The 21,969-nt window shown below is 35.5% G+C and overlaps 1 protein-coding gene across 4 annotated transcripts in view; it reads right to left on the reverse strand.

The window, feature by feature from the left end:
- LOC306986869 (A-kinase anchoring protein 13) overlaps positions 1 to 21,969 on the reverse strand; it is an 80,768-nt gene continuing 58,799 nt past the window's right edge. For 3 of the 4 annotated variants that reach the window (XM_079590616.1, XM_079590615.1, XM_079590613.1), the window contains 21 exons: positions 19,918 to 20,080; positions 17,822 to 17,889; positions 17,651 to 17,702; positions 17,419 to 17,563; positions 16,716 to 16,819; positions 16,196 to 16,342; positions 15,304 to 15,551; positions 13,932 to 14,057; positions 13,735 to 13,852; positions 12,218 to 12,469; positions 11,108 to 11,184; positions 10,343 to 10,524; positions 10,066 to 10,148; positions 8,595 to 8,771; positions 8,254 to 8,406; positions 6,553 to 6,614; positions 5,169 to 5,213; positions 4,851 to 4,901; positions 3,657 to 4,094; positions 2,401 to 2,692; positions 1 to 2,136 (listed from right to left, as the gene is read on the reverse strand). In XM_079590616.1, the coding sequence (XP_079446742.1) occupies positions 2,078 to 2,136; positions 2,401 to 2,692; positions 3,657 to 4,094; positions 4,851 to 4,901; positions 5,169 to 5,213; positions 6,553 to 6,614; positions 8,254 to 8,406; positions 8,595 to 8,771; positions 10,066 to 10,148; positions 10,343 to 10,524; positions 11,108 to 11,184; positions 12,218 to 12,469; positions 13,735 to 13,852; positions 13,932 to 14,057; positions 15,304 to 15,551; positions 16,196 to 16,342; positions 16,716 to 16,819; positions 17,419 to 17,563; positions 17,651 to 17,702; positions 17,822 to 17,889; positions 19,918 to 20,080 (3,042 nt within the window). In that variant the 3' untranslated portion in view covers positions 1 to 2,077. The remainder of the gene's footprint in view (positions 2,137 to 2,400; positions 2,693 to 3,656; positions 4,095 to 4,850; positions 4,902 to 5,168; positions 5,214 to 6,552; positions 6,615 to 8,253; positions 8,407 to 8,594; positions 8,772 to 10,065; positions 10,149 to 10,342; positions 10,525 to 11,107; positions 11,185 to 12,217; positions 12,470 to 13,734; positions 13,853 to 13,931; positions 14,058 to 15,303; positions 15,552 to 16,195; positions 16,343 to 16,715; positions 16,820 to 17,418; positions 17,564 to 17,650; positions 17,703 to 17,821; positions 17,890 to 19,917; positions 20,081 to 21,969) is intronic. The other variant, XM_079590614.1, reaches the window with a different exon arrangement.

The raw sequence follows: 21,969 nt of genomic DNA on the forward strand, positions 1-21,969 counted from the left end.
CAGAAAAATTTGCAATAGCTTTTAATGTGAGGAAAATATTGTCTTCTGCTTCAAGACAAGGAGATCGATGATAAATAAAAGCATTACGTCTCAAACACATCTTACAAAATTAAATCACAAATTAAACGTTTTCAGAATTTTACATTTAAACATGTTACACAAAATATTTACATAATATTAGTTATTTTTTTATTTAGCAAGAAAACATATGTACCTTAATGTACAAATGAAAGCTTACTGTCAAAAAGATAAAAGAAATGAAACCATACTCCTGAGAAAATGCTGGGTTATATTTTAGTGCACACCATCATTTCTTTAAGGCTAAACAACTTCAATTTACATTTTTGTATGAGACGTGTCAATAATATACTGCCTGAATTGAGTTTTCCCTGTCGCTTTGTTCCTGAGGACAAAAGTGTCACTGAAAGTTCTGTAAGGCCACAGGCACCGTTTTCCTTAAATTATTAAACAATAATTCCCTTTGTGCACGTGACGAAATAATAATTCCTTAATTGCGTCACTGTGTCTCCGCTGACATCAAGTTATGTAAATCCATAGAGGAGCTTTCGATTATAAAATGCTTCTCTGCTGCTCCCTCATGGTGGAGTTAAGTCAGCGCAGGTGAAAACTGCAAAGCAAACGGGACTTTAAGAGCATGTAGCCTGCTGCTTTTAAAAATAATAATAATAATAATAATAATAAAAAATAGCAAATGTTCTTGGACCAATAAATAACTCCTAACAAAATCAGGACAACAGAAATTATAGCTCAACAAAAGCCTGTATGCTTGTGGGTTGAATATTCATGTATGATGAAATAAGTGGACACTGAGTGCAAAAACGGGGTGTTAAAAGTATTATTATTGTACATTTAGATATGATACGGCGCATTCGATCCATAAGGGTAAACGTATAGGCTACGTACACTATCCAGTGTGGATGTATATCTCCATTTACCTGTCCAGCAGGTAGCTTTAAATATCCACCAGTATTTACAGCTCATCCGTCCTGCTAAAGTCATGAAGTATTCAACGCAGGAGGATAAGAGAAACTCAAACTAGCATGGGTATGTTATACAATGAACTGTCCTCAGGGCATTATCTTTGGAATGCTAATGAAAAATTGATTGTCATCTTCGGGGTAACGTGTGAATGGTGTTAAAGTGCTCGGTGGCATTTCAAAGACGGGACTCCTTCGAGACCCTAAAATAGAAGACATGGGGAAAACGGAAAACCACCCCTCTCCCCTAATCCGTTTAAATGTTAAAACTGGGATTAAATTTTAAATTGTCGTTCTTGTGTGCAATAAGCCGAAATGATTTCTCTTCCTAAAAAGTTGGCCGATAAGGGAAGTTACAATTGTTTACAGTTTTTCGCGTTTTCTAAAACTTTTGGTGGAACAATTGATTTGCGAACGAGTGCCGACAACTGAGACACTGAAATTCAGACAATCTGTGTATTCTAGCAATGTATGGAAAGATGGGATGTGTGTAATAAACAAACATTTGAAAGCAAGTGCAAATCTTAGATTTGGGTCTACAAATTTGAAAAATATTACAATTTGGGTCACTCTTACAGAAAACATGCCCACGTCACATTTATCCCCAAAATAAAATAATAATATTAGTAAAAAAGAAAAAAACATAATAATATATATATATATATATTACTTTATTACAGCAAAAACAAACACTGTAATAAAATACTATATAACAACAGTAAATAATTTACCATGCTATTTAAATACAACTCAAATAATATATTATTACTGTTTCTACATTACCGTAATAAGAATTTGGAGGTAAATGTGCCAAATTGTTATTAAAACAATGTAATTATTCTTTTAAAAAAATACAAATAATAATAAATAAAAACAATTCTAAAATAGGCTTCATTTTGTTTAAGCAAAATATATATTTTTTTATTTTGGGGTGTAACATGACATGGATACGTTTTGTGTGATTTATGACATTTAACAAAAAGGTAAGATGAACCATAACTGTGGTATGCTGCTTCCTACATGATTTGATAGAAAGTCCATGAGAGGGAATGATTTGGACAGAAGGGATGATGGGTAAATCAGCAGAAGAAGATCTCTCCGTCCATAGGAGGCTCCGCCAGGGGCAACAGATGTGATGCTGGAGACAAAAAAAAACCAGAAGTTATATCTACACTGAACCACACTCTCATTATTCAGTATGTGCAAAGCCATCCTAATGCAAACCCCTTCCTCCAGGCGAATCATTTTACAATTTAAATGGAAATGTGTGATGTTTTGCATCAGAGACTTTGTTACCGATTCCAGTCAGGACGGATATGGAGGTTGTGGTTTGCAGGCTAACTGAATTAATTATTTCTCATTATCTCTATTGAATTAGTGCATGAGAGTTTTCTGTGTTCACCTGCATCCTGAGGCTGGCTTTTGCTCTTCTTCTTCTTTTTGTCCTTTTTGTCCTTGGATGTAGCCAGCTGTAGCAGTCGTGTAGGCATTTGGTTTTGACCCTCTAAGCTCTGAGTTTTGCTGCCCAGGGAGAAGAGGCTGCGACCCTTCTGTTTGGAGTCAATCCTGGACAGGGAGTTCTTCCTGGGGCTGGACGATAACTCGCCCTCCCAGAGCTCTCGCTCTATAGAGCTGCTGCTCTGGAGCTTCAGGGAGTCCTCCGATGTGCTGGAAGGGGTGCGCTGAAGCCGAGCCTGTGGAATAATAAATGATATGTTAAAACTCGAATCAGAACGGGATCAGAAAATGACAAGCTCAATCACACTTCGCATCGCAGGTCAACGTGTCCAAGCATGCATGCTATTTGATAGACTGTCTGGAAGGAAAGCGCTCAAAACCGCAAACTGAAAACTAATTGACTGGCTTTACGTTACTTCTGTAAGTCAGAGCGCAGATTTCTTTTAAGCCTGCCAGGAAAAAGTAATGTTTACAAAGGTACAAAAAGAACTTGTAATTATTCATAATACATTTTCTCACTATTATAAAATGTTTGGAAGATACAATAATTATTTTAATGTTACAGCCATAAATGGCCTATTAATACAAGTTTGTATAAATTAAAAATAATATTATATATTATTATATACACTATATATTATATATACTTGAGGTCAGTGAGCTTTTTCTAAAATAAATTATAACTTTTTCCCAGCAAGGAGGGACTAAATTGATAAAAAGTGACAGTTTGCATCTATATAATTTAGTTATTTTAAATCTATATAATATTGCACACTATTACTGCCTTTTTATAGGTAATAATAATGAATATTAATTTATTATATTTATATTTGAAAACTTAACATTTGTTTTTACTGTGTTTTGAAAGATTTTAAAGAGATTAAATGTTTGTTTAAAAAAACAAACTATAAATATATATATATATATATTTTATCTCAATGTTAAAATAGGGGAATGAGCATGCACAATTATATATCAGCATATACATAATGCAACTGATATGTACTGTAATAACTGGATGATAATAACTGATATGGTACCAGTATACTCAGCTTCTGTAATTTGTTATATTTTCTAGGATACATGTTTTTAACTCACAAATATAATATAACATGACGTTAGTCAAAATTTGTCAATGTGAGAATGGTTCATTTTTAAATCAAGATTAAAATTAAACCTTTCTTTCTATTCAAGCCTCACCTCCACCTCCCGGAGATGCTCCACTCTCTCCAGTTCCCTCTGCATCTGCTCCCTCTCCCTCTCCAGCCTCCTCTGAGCGTCCCTCAGTCTCTCTAGATCCCTCTGGTAGTCCTCCTTCCTTCCCAGCAGCTCCTGCTGAGCATCCTCCAACTCCTTGTTCCTCCTCCGCATCTCGTCCTCCCTCACGTGCACCAGCACCTCCCGGTCGGTCAGCTCCCGTTCCTTCACATCCCACTCCTTCTCCTTGCGTCGCTTGTCTTCGGCGTGGGCGGCTTGCTGGCGTTGCAGAGCGGTGGCTTCCTGACGGTGTCGCTCCAAGCTGCGCTGTTTCTCCTGTTCCACCAGCGAGGGGGGGCGAGAGGAGGAACGGGACGGGGCGCGCTCGCTCAGGGCCTGGCGCTGGTCCTCAATGAAAGTGTCCTGCTGCAGCACCACGGCCTGTGAACAAAAACCATGTAGAAACAAGACATTATATATAAACACACACTTGTGTCTGTTATATCACACTGGAATAACATATTAATTTAAATTATTACTGCACCTGTATACACTACTATATCTATACAACTACAGTATATATGTAGCTGGGGTTTTTTTTTCTCTCTCTCTCTTTTCTCCCCTCTGTGTGTGTGTGTGTGTGTGTGTGTGTGTGTGTGTGTGTGTGTGTGTGTGTGTGTGTGTGTGTGTGTGTGTGTGTGTGTGTGTGTGTGTGTGTGTGTGTGTGTGTGTGTGTGTAAAATATATATATTTTTTTCCGTTCAATTTAAAAGGAAAAAGTTAAATCCAGTATAATTTACAAATATACATTCAGATTGATCTATATGACATCTATATTAATGAAAATTCATTAAAATGTGCATGATCAGATATTAATTTATTTACATATATATATATATATATATAATTTATTCATGTATAATACACTGACCGGCCACTTTATTAGGTATACCTATTCAACTGCTCGTTAACGCAAATATCTAATCAGCCAATCACAAGGCAGCAACTCAATGCATTAAGGCATGTAGACATGGTATTATTATCATATTAATATTATAATATTGTTAACTATATATATATATATATATATATATATATATATATATATATATATATATATGTGTGTGTGTGTGAATTATTTCAGTTAATTATTTTTTGGCACAACAGCATATATAATACTGTTTTGGAAATACACACCTGAAGTGAGGTCAGGAGGTCATGAAGGTGAGTGACACTAGTCAGGACCTGCTGTCAGGAAACACAAGTCATTATGAAAGACTGTCATTTGTCAAGTCTCACAACAGCAAGAAAAAAAGATACATCACAAAAATACGTACAACTTATTAATACATAAATGTAATTCAAGGATGTCATAGGGAACAGTTGTTATCTTCTCTACATGTTACCCAAGTCCACTGATACTTTGCCAGAAAGCTAAAAACAACATCCACAACCCCAAGAAGCGCTGAAGGATAACACGCTGAACTCTAGAAGAAGCATGTTCTTCTGTCTTACCTCGCTGTTTTTCTTCAGCAGGAGCAGCAGGTTGGCATTTCCTCCCTGTGGAGCAGACAAGCAGAGACTGCAGCTTTACTGAGCCCAGCTGAGAGTGTTTAATCAGCCCAGCACCTCCAGGAGGGCAGGCCTGAGCCCAGCACACCGCTGCTCATTACGCACATTAAAGAGTCAGGCCACGCTGGCCGCTCATAATGGACACTTATTCATTTTTCCACCCTCCACTGAGCTCCCACTGCACTAATGACTGCCATTAGCTACAAAACCTGACAGGATATAATCACAGTGCATGTGTGTGTGTAGTAAACACTAAATGACACTAGGGGGCACTGTGAGTAATATTATTCAGTTTATTCAGGTCAGATAGAATGCATACGTTTCATTATAATGACTATTTTTGGGAAATAGTCAAACTATTATTTCAATTTGACACTGTCAGCAAATATTTTAATATCCATTAAACGAAATAGTATTCATGAATAATATAATGTAAGCATTTTTCAATCCACATTTGACGTGATTCCGAGCTACAATAAGATCTTACTAAAAGGAGTCAAAAAACTCAATACTTAAAAAATTTATTTGTTGTGCATCAAAAAAAGGATCACACACCGAGATCCTAGCAATCTTCTTTTTATTACAAGTGCAAAAAAATTAAGTGCTTAGTGCAAACGTTTCGGTTATGCAGGACTTCTTCAGTTTTCTTTGTTGGATACACAGCAATTTCATTTCAAGTTTTTTGAGCACTTAATGACTTTTGTTCATTGGTCTCATGAACCCCTGCAGTTCCATCATGAAACCCTGATGTAATGTAATATTTAATGCACTTGTTGCACGTTATTAGAATAAAGAATGGAATATATTTTTTCCTTTTCCTTTATATATTAATATGGTACAATATTTTCCTATTCAAATCAATGTGCAAACGAGTTAGGTCAAACGTAATCAGATTACATTACTTTAAATGTGTAATTACATGACAATTAAGTTACTAACTTCAATTTTTGTCATGTAATTTAGAATCAGTAACCGACTACAATTTGTAAGTACCATAATCTACCCAGCATTGAGAATTTTTTTGCTGAATAAATGTATTAATTTCTGTCAATAAAAAAAATAAAAAAAAATCTTAATACCCCCAAAACTGAACGGTTTTAAAATATGAACACATTCTAGTTTAAATATTCAGATTTACAACTATGTTTACAGACTCACATATTTTGTTTTGATTTACAAGAATATACTCAAGATTGCCATCTGTAAATTTGAATACTGAATCTAAATTTTCAGGATTTATCATTAGACATTCAGATTCGTGAAAATAAATTGAGTGTTAGCTTAGACAAAAGCTAATCTCTTATTGGCTGGAGCACAGGCCTTTTACCTTCTTTAGCACACTGTCAGATTCGGTCCTCCGAAGATCTTCGGCTTCCTCTTTGTCTCCATCTACAGACACACAAACACCATGACTGTAAGCAGGATCCAATCAGCAATCAATCGTGCTTTATACAGTATAAAAAGATGTATAGTTAACATGAACTAACAATTAACAATACTTCTGCATTTATTAATCTTAGTTAAACTAATCTCAACATTTACTGATGTATTATTAAGATAAAAGTTACAGTGAACTTACATGAACATTATTAGCTAACATTAATAGGTAATAAATGGTCCAAAACTATAATGCTAATTGTTATTGTTAGATAAAGAAGAGCTACAATGCTTTTTTTACATTTTCAGCTTTCTTTAGTGTGTAATGTTGCTGTTTGAACAAGAAAAAGGTCTGCAAAGTTACAGTCACTAGTGTTACTCTCTATATCAGTGTGCACTGTTTCTGAACTCCCTGAAACTCCTTGAGTTTTCTTCCAGGAACGAACACGTCACAATATTCCTCATTTAAATAATCCCCTCCCATACGCAAAATAAAGGGGGCGAGGCCTGGTTGAGTTGTGTTAGTAGTGTGTTGAAACTCATTGTCATGGTAACAGGTGTGACATTTCCCAAACATAGTTGAGGCGGCTGACCAATCACAACACACTGGACCAGCTGACCAATCAGAGCACATTGCAGTTTTTGGAAGGAAGGGCTTCATAGAGACAGAAACGATACTGACAGGCTGGGAAGATAGGTGCTGCTTCAATGTAAAATATGTTTTTTCAACATTCAAGCATTATGCCCTTTTTTAATGTTGTATAAATATATTATTGTTAGTTCATATTAGTTAAAGGATTAACTAATGTTAACAAATGAGATCTTACTGTAAAGTGTTCCTGTTTTCTTAAAGGGGTGGTTGATTCACTTTTCTAAGTTTAGTTAGTGTGTGATGTTGCTGTTTGAGCATAAAGTTACAACTCTGCAAAGTTACAACGCTCAAAGCAAAGGAAGATATTTGCTTTTAAAGAAATAGTTTTTTAAGGACTACAACAAACGGCTGATAGGGACTACACGACATTCCTCTCGGGTTAGTGACATCACAATAATTTACATAAACCCCGCCCCCTGAACACGATTTATAGATTATCAAGACAGAATACGCTAATCAATGACTAGAAGATAACTACACATAAGCTACATAAATTCATCAACTAACCATTCAGAAATGTCCTGTTGCATTCTACATGTTGTCACTTCTTCTTGAGTCTCTCCATCATTGTCAGACTCCGGTTTGAACATAAAAGGCTAAAAGTTTTTGAAATTTTCAGTGCATGTCTGTGTGAGTGCAAGCTGTTGAAGCTCCGCCCCCTGTGCCGTGAGCAGCAGCTCATTTGCATTTAAAGGGACAGACACAAAACGGCGCATTTTTTGCTCATCCTCAAAAAGTGACAACTTTAACATGCTATATAAAAATATCTGTGGGGTATTTTGAACTAAAACTTCACATACACACTCTGGGGACATCAGACTTATTCTACATCTTGTGAAAAGGACATTATACCACCCCTTTAATTAAACAATTGTTTAAAAATCTAATCTTGTAGTAGCCTAAATTAGATACAATAATTTTGTTTGCAAGTAGTCATACAAACAATTATTAATGTGACATAAAAGTTACATTTCCTGACGAGTACATTAAATGTCTCACGTTTGCAGATGTTCATCTGGTGGCTGTCAAATCCTCCGAAGGTCTCGGCTCTACGTGGCAGACACACGGGCCCCATGTTCCCCTGAACGCAGGCCACCTGCTGCCCGACCGCCCCTCCCAGAGTGCTGTTCACCAGCGCCTGTAACATCTCCACTGTGCAAACACACACATGCACGTCACTAACCGCATTACATTAAGTGAGTTACTAGTCCTGGAAGAACATTAGAGCTGGAAATGAGATGCTGCCACAGCTGCCACCAAACACAAATAAGTCATAAATAACACATCAATTTTAAGACGACAGGTGGAGAACAGCTGAAGACGCTGGTTGTGTTTCTTACCCTCTCTGAGAGCGTCTATCATGATGGGTTCCCCCTTGGTTATGTCCTCGCTGTTGGCCCTGAAGAGCATTTTGACCGACGAAGCCGTGTCGTCGGACGAACCGCACATGTCACGGAAAAGCTTCATCTTCTCCAGCAGGAGTGAAACGATCTGTTCATCTTTCCTCTGGAGCATGTCTAAAAAGAGCGTTGTCATTTGCAGATTAAGGATTTGGATTTTTTGATCAAATTAAAACCCTCTTTCCTGCACCATTATTTTACACTTTTGAGGTTTTGCATTGCTAGAGTATGAAATGAACAGCACAACGTCAAACGAAACTCTAGTGCAGATTTATTTAACTCAAAATCTTAACTGCATGTAATGAGAAAACTGTGAAATAAGACTCACAAATCAGTCGCGAACTAGTTTTATTGAGTGTCTTCAATGCTTGTACTATAAAAAAATTTTTTGTTATTTAAAAGATATTGTTTTTTAATTAGTAGTCCTGACCTAAGTTTATTTAAAAGATATTGTTTTGATATATATATATGAAAACAAAAGAGTTTAGGTCAGGACTACTAATCAAAAACAATATATTTTAAATAAACTTAGGTCAGGACTACTAATAATATATATATATATATATATATATATATATATATATATATATATATATATATATATATATAAATTGGCACATTAAAATATGTATTTATAAAAAAAATATATATAAAATGATATTTAATCATTTAAATAATAAAAATGGAGAGGTGGATGGTTGGTGTTTTCACTAAAGAGTGACAGTGTTTTATTTAATATATAAAAAATATTTATATATTAACATAATTTTTTATGTATTAAATAAAACACTGTCACTCTTTATTTATATTTATATATATATTAGGGCTGTCAAAAGATTAATCGTGATTAATCGCATCCAAAATAAAAGTTTGTGTTTGCATAATATATGTGTGTGTATTGTGAATAATTATTTATATATATAAAAACACACACAATCATGTATATATTTCAGAAAAAAAAGAAATATATTTATATATAAAATATGTATAATATATACAGTATACAGTATATATACAAATATACAGTATATAAATGCAAATATTTCTTAAATATATACATGAATGTGTGTGTATTTATACATAATTATTCACAGTACACACACAGTTTTTATTATACAAAAACTTTTATTTTTGGATGCGATTAATCACGATTAATATTTTGACAGCCCTAATATAATATATATATATATATATATATATATATATATATATATATATATATATATATATATATATATACATACATACACACACTGTATATGTGCGCGTTTGCAAATATATATGAAAAAATATTCTAAATAAAACCATATACAGTACTATTATTTTGGGGGGGGGGAAATGAAAAAGTATTGTAATGTACATTGTATAAAAAGTGGTATTAATGTAAGCTTACAGAGAGAAAGCTGCTCACCTCTCATTTCTTTAGTTTTAGTTTCGAGTAGCTTCTTGTCTTCCTCCGTTTCACTCGGGATCCCTTCATCATCGTCCTTTTCTCTGTGAACCCACAAGACGCTGTCAAATACACTTTCATTGCCTTTGCACCTTTATGAATATGCCTTTCCTCCGAAAAACACCAACCATCCACCACTCCATTTCTTCAATTATTTCATTGAATTATGACATACTTCATTTTGTGATACGTTTTAAATATTTGAATGTATCGATGGAGAGGGATATCTGGTACTCACATTGAGTGCATGGCGTCCTGAATGAGCTGCATCCAGGTGTTGCGTTCATCTCGGGAGCTGGCGTGAACCTCCACCATTTCGGGCTTTGCGATGCCGGCCGTGATGAGGAAGAGGCCGCGTTCCTCGTGGGCCACCTCACGCACGATCAGCTTCTGCAGGGAGATAGCGGTGGCTCGCTGGTCCTGTTGATGAGAAAAGCAAGCGCCAGACACAGAATGAGGAGGGCGGAGTGAAGGAGAACGAACATGCAGAGAGACAGAGATCAGAGAGATGGAAAGAGAGGAGGAGGGAAAAACAGAGCAAAAAAATTGTAATCATCTAATTGAACTGAACATCAACATTCAACATACAGACATTTTACACTGGAAAAAAACTACAGTCATTCATTGTGTTGTGTTTGCTAATCTGAACAAATATCTAAACCCATGTATTAAACTTAATGCACCATTTGTGTTAAGGATATCTAATATAATCTAATAATGGCTTGATGAGGAGGCCAGCTTTTCACGTTATATTCCCATTCTCGATTTCCCTGTGTCAGAGACCGCGGATTCAACCCGCACTAAAAAGCCTTAGCATTCATCTATCCGGTTCCTGTGCGTGTCATCAATCTGGAAACCCACATGAGGGCAAGGGAAACAACTCTCTCCAATATTTTAAATATATGCAGTATCCATTTCAACCGCTAGCTGTCAATATTACAAACTGCACCTTTAACTTACAGTATGTTAATACATGAGAAGGACATAAAATCCAATCACTTACCAGAGACGCGAACACATATTTCTGATCTTTTTCTTGAAGGAACACAAAGACATCAGAGAGAAGAAGTGCGTGGACATCTAGAACACAAAGACGATGCTGCTGTTACAGTAGATATTCAACTTTAAAAAAATGGTAGCACTTTAGTTTAGGGTCCAATCTTCCACATTAACTAGTTGCTTATTAGCATTCATATTACTAGGATATTGGCTGTTTATTAGTACTTGTAAAGCACATATTAATGCCTAATTCTGCATGACCATATTCTAAATCCCTTAATCCTACTCAATACCTAAACTTAAACTATCCTACTAACAATTAATAAGCAATAATTAGAAGTTTACTGAAGCAAAAGTTGTAGTTAATAGTGAGAATTGTACCCTAAACTAAAGTGCGACTAAAAAATTTTAGAACCACAAATAATAATGCAATACCATTTATGTGGACATGTGCAATAAAATCAAATAAAATTGAAATAAGAAAAATGCAAAAATTAAATAAATTGATTTACATTGTTGATGCCCCCAGCAAATACTTCTAATAATAATAATGATGCGTTCACACCATGTCGTAATTACCGTAATTTTGAAACGACAACACGTGACAATCTACTCTGTTGTTCACGTCATCGGACTAGGAATTATGCGTTTCTATGTCAGCACTATCAACGCCAAAATGAACTGTAGCAGTCAGGTGCTACAGTGGTCATATGGAACAAGTAGGAGCTCTCACAAAATTCCCAGCTTACAAGTTGCAATTACGAGCTCCATGAGGACGTGAACGCTTTTCACAAACATAAATCTCGTAATTACGGTAATTGCGACATGATGTGAACGCACCTTAATTCAATATTAACTTTGTTCATTTAATTACTTTTCCCCCCCAATAAAATTACATTTTCTTTTAATTTATAAAATTGTACTGAAAACTAACTTTTTTAAATAAACAAATATATATATATAATCTGTCATTACATTCACACATCATTACCAACACAGTCTCTCAAATTCATTTGAAGGTGATCAAGCGCATGATCAGATTTCAACACATGGGATCTTTGATACAGTATACAGTAGTTTGAAGATATTTCATTTTTCAAATTGGAAGATTCACCCTTTAGTCGTCCAGCAGCGTTTTTCAGTTGCAGGGAACCATCATGGAGAAGCTTCCGACAGCGAAGCAGGTCCTCTCGGGCAAACATCTGGCCGTTCTTCATGCGCGTGATGGACTTGCTGTCCGTACGGCCGTAGATCTCTTTCAACTTTTTCTTCTTCTCATGTTCATTTACTTTATTGTCCACTGAAGCAATTATGTTTTTCACCATCTGAAGCGCCTGCGTCAAGTCCTCGAAATCCTCCTCGTTCTCTGCACAAACACACACACAGGTTTATATGATGTTGAATTGTAATAAATTCCTATAAACAATCAACAAGTCCATTTAGTTTCATTATAGTATTAGACTGGCAGGATAAAACCCTCTTGAGAGCTATAAGCTCCTTCTCAAATTGCCCCTGAAAGGATATTTGTTATACTTGATGCTCTAATTCATTTTAAAATCTCTTTGTTGGGAACGTGACCAAAAAGCCTTTCAGGCTGGCTGTTCAACAGTTGGAAGTGATTTGCAGTAAATGTGGTATGTTTACTCATGTGTGCGGCAGAGGGCCCATCCGTAAGACAAGCGTGTTTATCGAGAGTGAAATATTGGTGTGCTATTCAAACACTGACGGGCGAGTCGGTTTGGAGAACTGAGGCTTGACTTTGCTTACTGCCAACATCTTTGGCAAAAGTCCAATTTTACAGTGTCTGTTTGTCTAATTTTTATCTTGTTTTGTTATCTCATCATATCTGTGTATTTGTAAATGACAATAAGCGCAACAAAATCAGAGTAATTCACAACCTTTGAAAGTGGCTGTCTCAATCTATGGTATACAGCACCTGCAAAAAAAGCACTTTCATTTTTTTATATTTTTTATATTACGCTACAGTTCGAAAGTTTGGGGTCGGTAATATTTTTTAACGTTTTTTATGTTTTTATTATAAGGCTGCATTTATTTGATAAAAAAAAAACATCAAAAATAGTAGTATTGTGTATTATTACAATTTAAAATAACTTTTTTTCTATTTGAATATATTTTAAAATGTAATTTAGTCCTGTGATCAAAGCTGAATTTCATCATTACTCCGGTCATCAGTGTCACATGATCCTTCAGAAATAATTCTGATTTGATCATTTGCAGCTCAAGAAACATTTCTTATTATTATCAGAAATAATGTCTTATTAATATAAATAGTTGTGCTGCTTAATATTTTTGTGGAAATATTGGATGATTTTTTTGATGAAAAGAAAAGCATTTTTTTTATTATACTGTCACTTGTGATCAATTTAATGCATCCTTCTAAATAAAAGTCTTATTTTCTTTTAAAAAAAAGAAAAAATATATTTTTTTGGCTATTTATTGGACAATAATTGGGAATAGGAGTGAATTAGAGCTCCCACGAAATATGCATTTTATGCTGGAATAACCATTTAGTCCAAACACTATTGCTAAGAATTGACTGATCGATTTCTTTAAGAAAGATTTAAAACTAAATCGCAGCTCATGACTGCAACTGGTCAAAGTAAATCTCACCTTTAGTGTGCTGCAGGATTCTCTGTAAAAGCACCGGGTACTTTGTTATCCGCTGAGTAACCAGCAAAATGCACTCTGGGATGCCCATCCGCCGGACAACACTGCTGCTCATTTTTTTCTGGAAACAAGACCACATTGAGGACCGTTAGGCATCTTCTTGCATTTATTGGGAAGAAGAAATGAATTGAATCATTTACCCTGATGAATGCCTGGAAGCGTTTGTCTCTGGCATGCAGCTCCTTGTAGAAGTTCACTGCTTCACTGTGTCGACTGCAAAATTTGCCATAGATTTTCTTCATGCTTTCTGCATTAGAGCCTGAGAACTGAAGCACATCATGTGATAAATTATTACAGGAGCTAGGATATGAACAATGAATCTGCTGATAATTCATGTTGACGTATGCACATAACATGCAGGTAAACAAATACAATATATTGTATGTTGACTGTTTATTTATTATTTTTATAATATTATTGTTATATTTATGTGATTTTATTAATTTTGTTTTTTTATAAATTCACAAAGTGCAGTTTTAGGGTGTTTACACGGCAACAATGTACTAAAAACAGAAACCTTTTCCTTTCTTTTTAAAAATGTTTTACGTACAGACGACAACGTTGCCAAAACCATCCCGTTCACAAGGATCAATGAAAAGGACTAAAAACGCTGTATTACGCTGCCAGGCCAGTAGTTGGCGATGTCACTTCGTAAAGAAACATCATGTGCCTGTGCACAAATGCATTTCTTCTACATATGTAAATAATGCGTCTCCGCTGGCACTAGTAGTGATGCAGTAAATCTACACTTTGCAGGAGGAAAAACTGCAAAACCTTGAGCAGCACACACACAGTTCTGTAGTCCGCCATTGTTGTTTTGGTTGTTAAGTAATCAAAATCAAAGTACTCGTGCATGCCTATGGACTGAACAGGTCATGCGCATGAAAACACTGTTTTCACAAATTCACGTTTTTGTCGTTTACACAGAGAAGATAATGGTATCGGTTTCAAAAGTTTGGGTTTTCAGGTCCCCAAAACAGTGATGAACGGACAAAACAAATGAAAAGTTTTCCGGTTTTAGTTGAAAACGGTGTTGTGTAAACAGCCCCTGAGAAACCCTTAAATCTTCCCTTTAAAGTCCCCCTGTGGTGAAAATTAAGCTTTTAATGTTGTTTATATGTCTATGTGGTGATTTTAATATGCTTTAAGACAGCAATGGTGTTGACATGAATTTGCACATGGTTTGAGTATTTTCTGCTTAAAACTACAGTGAACAAATAACAGTCTCAAAAACGCTGTTTAAAATCGCTGGTGTTTCTAACGTCACAAACTACCCAGTAACCATCTCTGAGCTGGTGTGAGTGAGTGGAGGCAGGGCTAATTTACATATCCTTAAAACCGCATATACTAAATGAGGCAAGGGCGTAGAGTTACATTAAAGCTGTTTATGGCATGAATAATTTTTTTCAAGGAAAAAACACTTTAATATGTAATTTTGGTGATCAAATATGAGTTTTAAGGTGTAAAATGATTGACTACAGGGGGACTTTAAGTAAAATCAAACACCCTCACCTGGTTGACCAGCACATCTCCTATTCTGTTGATTATAAAGCCGTTCATTTCATCCAGGCTGGCTTCCTTCTTCCTCTCCAGCAGTGCACAGAAAAAGAACGAGTGGAGTTCCAGGAGCTCCTCCAGCATGGGGAACATCTTCTCCACCGTCTGGACCTCCAGCTGGAGATCTGTCAGCAGGCCCTTACTGTACACATCAGACATGATCCGTAACGTCCGCAGGTGATGCATCTCCGTCTGGATCAGCTCTGGATTGATAAAGGAAGGAGATGTTTAGATCCACACATCTGGAAAAGCAGCAGTTGCCATTCTTATTGCTTTTGGGCCAGTGAATAGAGATGTCGACTGGGAATAGCTTGCTGTTCAAAGATGCCAATTACTTCTAAACAATTCACTTTAATTGTAAACTAGCATGAAACCAATGTAAGTGTGTTATTTGTACATTTTTACCTATTGTTAATCAAAAGCACCAAGAGTAATTGCTTCAAGTTAAGTTCAACAACACTGCTGCTAAAATGATTGCATGTGATTTTTGATGCATTATAGTTTTTTTATATATATTTTCATATATTTAATTAGTTTGTATTTTTTATTTTTCATTTTAGTAATTTTGTTTTGTCATTTTTATACTTTTATTTATTTATTTTTTAAATGTGTCTATTTTTATACTTTTTAAAGTCATTTCTATTTCATCTTTAATCTTTTTTTAATGCATTGTATATTGTCTTGTTTGTATGCTGGTCTTGCTGAAAAACCAATTGCCCTTCAGGTACATTTCCCTAGACGAAATGTGCAATAATTTAGTCAGTGTTTGTAAACGAAAGCTCAGAACAGCAAATGCTTTTGGCCATAAAGAAAATAAAAAATGCATTCGATTCCAACATGGACTTACCATAGATGACGTCTTGCCTCTTAATGATGTCCTTCTTGAGATGCTTCAGACATTTCTTATCTACAGTAATGCTCCAGGAGTCAGCCTCCAGTTCTTTAACATCTGCTTCAAACTCTCCCATCAGCCGGCTGTCAACCATCTCGGTTCCTTAAGAAACCAACAAAATGTTTATTCACACATTACTAGAAAACCTGTGCAAATAATAAAAAAACATTAAACTACAAAAAGCCATTTTATTAATAGTGAAAGTGAATAATGAAGGAAATGACTGAGTAGAAGGGGAAGAAAAAGGACAAGAGGCCAGATTCAAAACCAGGCCTCCCATGAAGCCACAGCTCTGACAATTAATTACTTGTTTTTAAAAGGATATGGACTAATTCTATCTAATTCATGCTGAAAAGGGAACATGCTGGACAGTCATTCTTCCATGAAAGATTTTAGGTTGGGCCCTCTTTTAGATGCTTTTGAAAGTGCAGGAAATTGCATCTGGTGTAATACAGGAAGAAATATGTCTGCTCACCTTCATCTAGAGACTCATTGGACGCTGTGACCTTGTTGGGTTTGTGGAGGGAGTCTGTGGATTGAGACAGATATCGCATACCTCTCAGAGGTATATCCTCAAACCTGCAGGAAGGGATGAGGTTGGGATGAGGGAAGAGGTCAAGTGTCCTACAGATAGATTCACTGGCTTTAGGTATCAGAAGCTTAAGAGTCAGCAGTTAAGTTGTATGTTGAGAATGGCGTACTGCCATACTACCAATGCTGGGTAGAAAACTGATTATCTACATTACATAATCAGATTGCAAAAATTAAGTACTTGCAAATAGATTATATTATATTATATTATTATTGTTTTTAAAATACTGATAATCAGACTATAGTTACTTTTTTTATTGACTCCATGATTACATATTACTCACACAATGGCAGTAAATTATTCCTAATTCATTGATTCTCCCTAATTTCATTTATAAAAAGCCTTTTATTATATTTCAGTTTAGTTGTAGTCATTTTAGTACTTTATTTCAGTTAGTTGCCAATGTAACATCTAATTTTCACAACTTTTTTAAGTGTTCAATCTACTTCTTTATATCAATTAACAAAAAGTTTTAGTAAATTTAGTAGGTGTAGTATAAGCAATAACATCACTGATACTGTGTAGTATGCAGTAGAGTTTGTGTGTGTGTGTGTGTGTGTGTGTGTGTGTGTGTGTAGGTACTAACATTGCAATATTATTGATGGACATGCTTTTCGAGAGGTTGCTGCTGTGGAAGGGCATAATACTGGTGGGTCGTCTGGAAGGAAGAATCACAGAATGTTCCTCTGGAGAAAAGATAGCAGACCAGGGACGCTCCCGCAGTGTGGACGCTACACACAAAAATCACAGATACACCATTAAGATCAGTTGACATGAAAAAAATCATAGAATGAAAAGAGAGAAACCTACAAACCCACATTTTGTTCGTAGAGTGACGACAGGCATAGTGGTGGACTCTGGTATTGCAAACTGTTGTTTATGTAACAGAAAAGAAGGAACAGATTGTTTGTAACAACACAATGCAGACATTTTTACACGACGTGTAACTGAAAGAATATGGCACATTTTAGAATGAAAACAACTCAAACCTTCATTCTGCTTTTGGGACACATTGGGAGGGTTTCTCTACAGCTCTTGTGAACTCTCACGTTGCAATCTGATAAACAAAACATCACAAATAAAAACATTAGCAAAGTACTCATTTGCAATTCACTTCTTTGATAAAGATGCTATATTGTGAATGCTGTAAGTGTAAGGTATAATATATGAGTTTATGTGCTTTTATAATTTTTTATATTTAGCTTTAATTTATTTTTATTTCCGTTAAGTTTCAAGCATTTTAGTACTTTAACTTGAACTTATTTCAGTTAGTTGCCAAAGTATTATATCTAATTTTTTAATTGTTTAAAGTTTAAGTTGGAGGCGCAATGAAGGGAGGACTGTGTGTCAACAGTGTTTCTCAGAAATCGCTTACTGCACCTTTACGTTTTCAATCTTTCACTTCTTTGATAAAGTAAGAATACATGGTTGGATGCTGTAAGAATACATCATTATTTGTTACCAAAACATAAACACAGCCTTTTCTGTTGGCAGAGATCAAACATAAGGGTTAAATCATGCACGTAAAACGGAAGTCATAGTTTTTTCTATTCTGGCTTATGGTCAAAGTGGTAAAGACAGTTGGGCTTCGGGTTAGGAATTCCTTCCAGTCAGGAAACTCCACCAAGCTCACAAATGAAATCCCAGAAACGTGCCAACAAGCACTACTAATGGAGATCTTTTGTAAAGAACTCTGAATACATATAATATCATCGTTTCATATTGCTTTTTAATTATTTTTAATAGATTTAATCATCATTTCTATATAGGTTTATATTATATATTTACTCCAAATGGGCTGGGCAATGAGGCTATGGAAAGATGGACTGAAAAATAGACTCAATGGGAAGTTTAAAGTTTATTTACAAAAAATATTGAGGGACAAAAATACAACACAATTTTTCTCCCTGAATGAATACGATTTTAACCCTGATGAAGGCTTATTAGCCGTGACGCGTAGGTGTGCCATTGCTTGTCATCCATTTTTAAAATCTAAGCCATGAAAGAATAAAGGCTTTATATATTTTTCTAAAAATGAATTACTCAAGTACCTTGGATTGTTTTGTCTTATGAATAAGATTCTCTTCAGCAGCTCCATGAGGAAGTGAATGATGTTACCAGAACTGCTTCCTATTTTTGAGCAACGAGTCTTTTGAAATCCATGACACAACAGTTCAGACATCTTTAAATCACCCTTCAATTTTACATCTTTCTATTCAATCACCACACTTATTAAAGCGCTCCCGTTATGCTTTTTTAAATATTACCTTTCATGTGGAGTGTAATATAGCTGTTAGTAAATGCAAAAGGTCAGCAAAGGTATGAAGATCAAAGTGCACAGCAAATAAAGTTATTGTCTCCAAAAAGAAAAAAACTGATTCTGAACTGCCGAAACAAGACGTCAGCAACTCCAGTATCACCTCCGCTACATACCTACATAACAATGTAACAAATTAGCAAAATGCCAGCCTATGGTCTTTATTGCCTGCCTGCAAACAACGTCTACTTTTCCCCGTCCTCAAACACTGTAGCTGAGACTGGAAGAGTTTGGTTCGTATTGTCGACATGTCAAGAAGGATGAGGATTTAGGCTTGAATTGATATGGTAAAACCAACTCCATTGTTACTGTTCGTATCACTGTGTATTGAGATATTCACTGTGTAAATTCAGATATGGTAATGGACGTTTGGTTTCTGACACGCTCTGTAAGCGGGAGACTAATCACAACAGACTGGGCCGTCTGACCAATCAGAGCAGAGTAGGCTTTCGGAAAGGAGGGATTTAGAGAGACTGAATCTTTGAACGAACTGGTTTTAGACACGTTGAGAAATGAGGGGATGTGCAGTGTATATTATGAAAAAAAAGAACTTCGATACACATCAACTCATTGTAGGAGACTTCCAAAACAATATTAGGAGCCTTTGAAATAGCATAACAAGGGGACTTAAGGGAACAAAAATAGTTTCTATGACTTGTATAGATACCCAGTGTCTGTCTTTTGATGTGAAATCTAGTGTTGGGGAGTAACTAAATCAAATGGATGTTAAGTAGTACCTGAAACCTTAAATGATGAACTGATTCTTACTTGTGCAGTTGACGGCATCTTTAGTGTTGAGGGTTTTGTTGCATTGCTGGCACAAAGCCGGATGCAGCAAACTCGACGTGCTGAACAGGTGTCCATTCACAGATTTCTTGTCTCTCTCTTTTGCCTCTCTGTCTTTCTCACGATTCTTTTCTTTGTCTTTTTCCTGTGCCAGAAAAGGTATAAGAAATATTACAATAGGTGACAGCTGTTAACACTTGCAGAGCACTGCAATGGCCCGTCGTAGCGACTTCAGTGTAAACCAGTTTAATTTAGTATGTCACCCTCTACAAAACAAACAAAACAAGGTCCTTGTTTGCCAATATTTAAATTATGGGACTTGGGACAAAATGTGTATTGAGTGCCACAAAATCCAGAGCTAATGTGTATGCTAATAAAAAAAAGAGGACCTTAGTGGGCAGCCCTATTGTCCCTATGAAAAAATGTCATTTCAAACTGAGGACATTTTCACTGTGATTCAGACAGTTGTGCACAAACATCCTCTCAATTGTTGTCAAGTTCTCCAGTAACAAAGTTCAGCTTCCTACTTGTAAATATAGGCCTCAAGTTAAGCAACTGTTTAGAAACAGCAACCGTTTTTTGGGGTAATAACAAGCTAAAGTAACAAATACTATCAGGCTTATTCTAAACATGAAGTATTAAATTATGTATAGTTGAATTACCATGAATCAAACACACTGCTGTCAACAACGTGCCAGTTGTGGATGAAATACACTAAAAAGACAATTAATATGACAACTGAACAATGAGCAAGTCATTGGATTCCATTGTTAAGCAACTAATGAGTTAACCATTTCAGAACCTGTGAACATGAAGAAGTGAGAAGAGAAAAAGAAGCACAAGATAAACCAGAACAAAAAGTGAACAGACCCCAGGGGCAAAACATCACTTTCCTCAAATGAGACATTGACAGAGATTCGGCCTACCTCTTCTCCCTTCAAGCTCTTTATCTTCTGATAGCGGCCTTGAACCTCGCAAAACTTTCTATATAACATTACTGTAGGAGGCAGAGCCTTTGCAAGACTCTCGACTGAGACAAAACGTTTAGCATCACCTCAGATTCAGGAGGAAGTGATCCAGCTCAAGCTGGGAGGTGCTGTGACTCTTACATCCTCTTTTTATTGCACTGTCGTTGCTGGTGTCAGAACAGCAAAGTGCTAATGAAATCTGAACATTTTGGTGTAAAAACACCCATATGAAAACTTTTATAGTAAATCAGTAGCGCTGCAAAAGTTTCAGACTATAGATTTAACGTTTAAAGTATATTTAACTACAAAGTTCCCAGTGTGTGAAAGCTTGATTCATTTTAATGGTTAGTTTCTCCAGTTAAACTAGGTCTATAAAATCTTGAAATTACCAATTCATAAATAAAGTATGCACAGAAGCCCTTAAGTTTATTTAAGCCACAAAAAATATATATGAATTTCATTGCATTAAAAAAATAACATATCAAAGTGGCATCAGCAAAGAAATGTCAGTATTTAGTTGCTAAATTGCTAAAACTGTTGGTAACACTTTATTTTAAGGTGATGTAGTTGCATGTTATTATATATATTTACTATAGTAGTAACAGTAAATTATGCATAATTACAAGTAACTAACCCTAACTCTATAGTACATGCAATTAATTAATTTTAATCAGTACTTATTTGAGTATGTACTATGTAATTACATCACCTTAAAATAAAGTGCAACCAAACTGCTTATTTCCAGGTTTCCCTAAAACAAGTTTTTCAATGTGCACTTTAGGTCTCTGTAGTTTGTAAATAAAGTACTGGTCCTTTAAATGGGTAAAACGCTGAGCTAAGTGTGAAGAATGAAACATTATCGTGTCTCTTCTTACCGTCATATTTCCTCTTGTGCTCAGAAAGTCTCTTCCAACCCTTCACACAATCTACTTCTCCAATTATTTCAGTACCATTGTAAATTCCGGTCTTGCATTTAAATGACGGTGATAATTCACACTCAGTCATCAGTATGAATGAAACAGATGAGCTAATCTACAAATACACTCTTGGTGGAGAGGAAATTACT

The sequence above is a fragment of the Phoxinus phoxinus genome (genome assembly GCF_949152265.1).
Source record: "Phoxinus phoxinus genome assembly, chromosome: 2".
Lineage (NCBI taxonomy): Eukaryota > Metazoa > Chordata > Actinopteri > Cypriniformes > Leuciscidae > Phoxinus > Phoxinus phoxinus.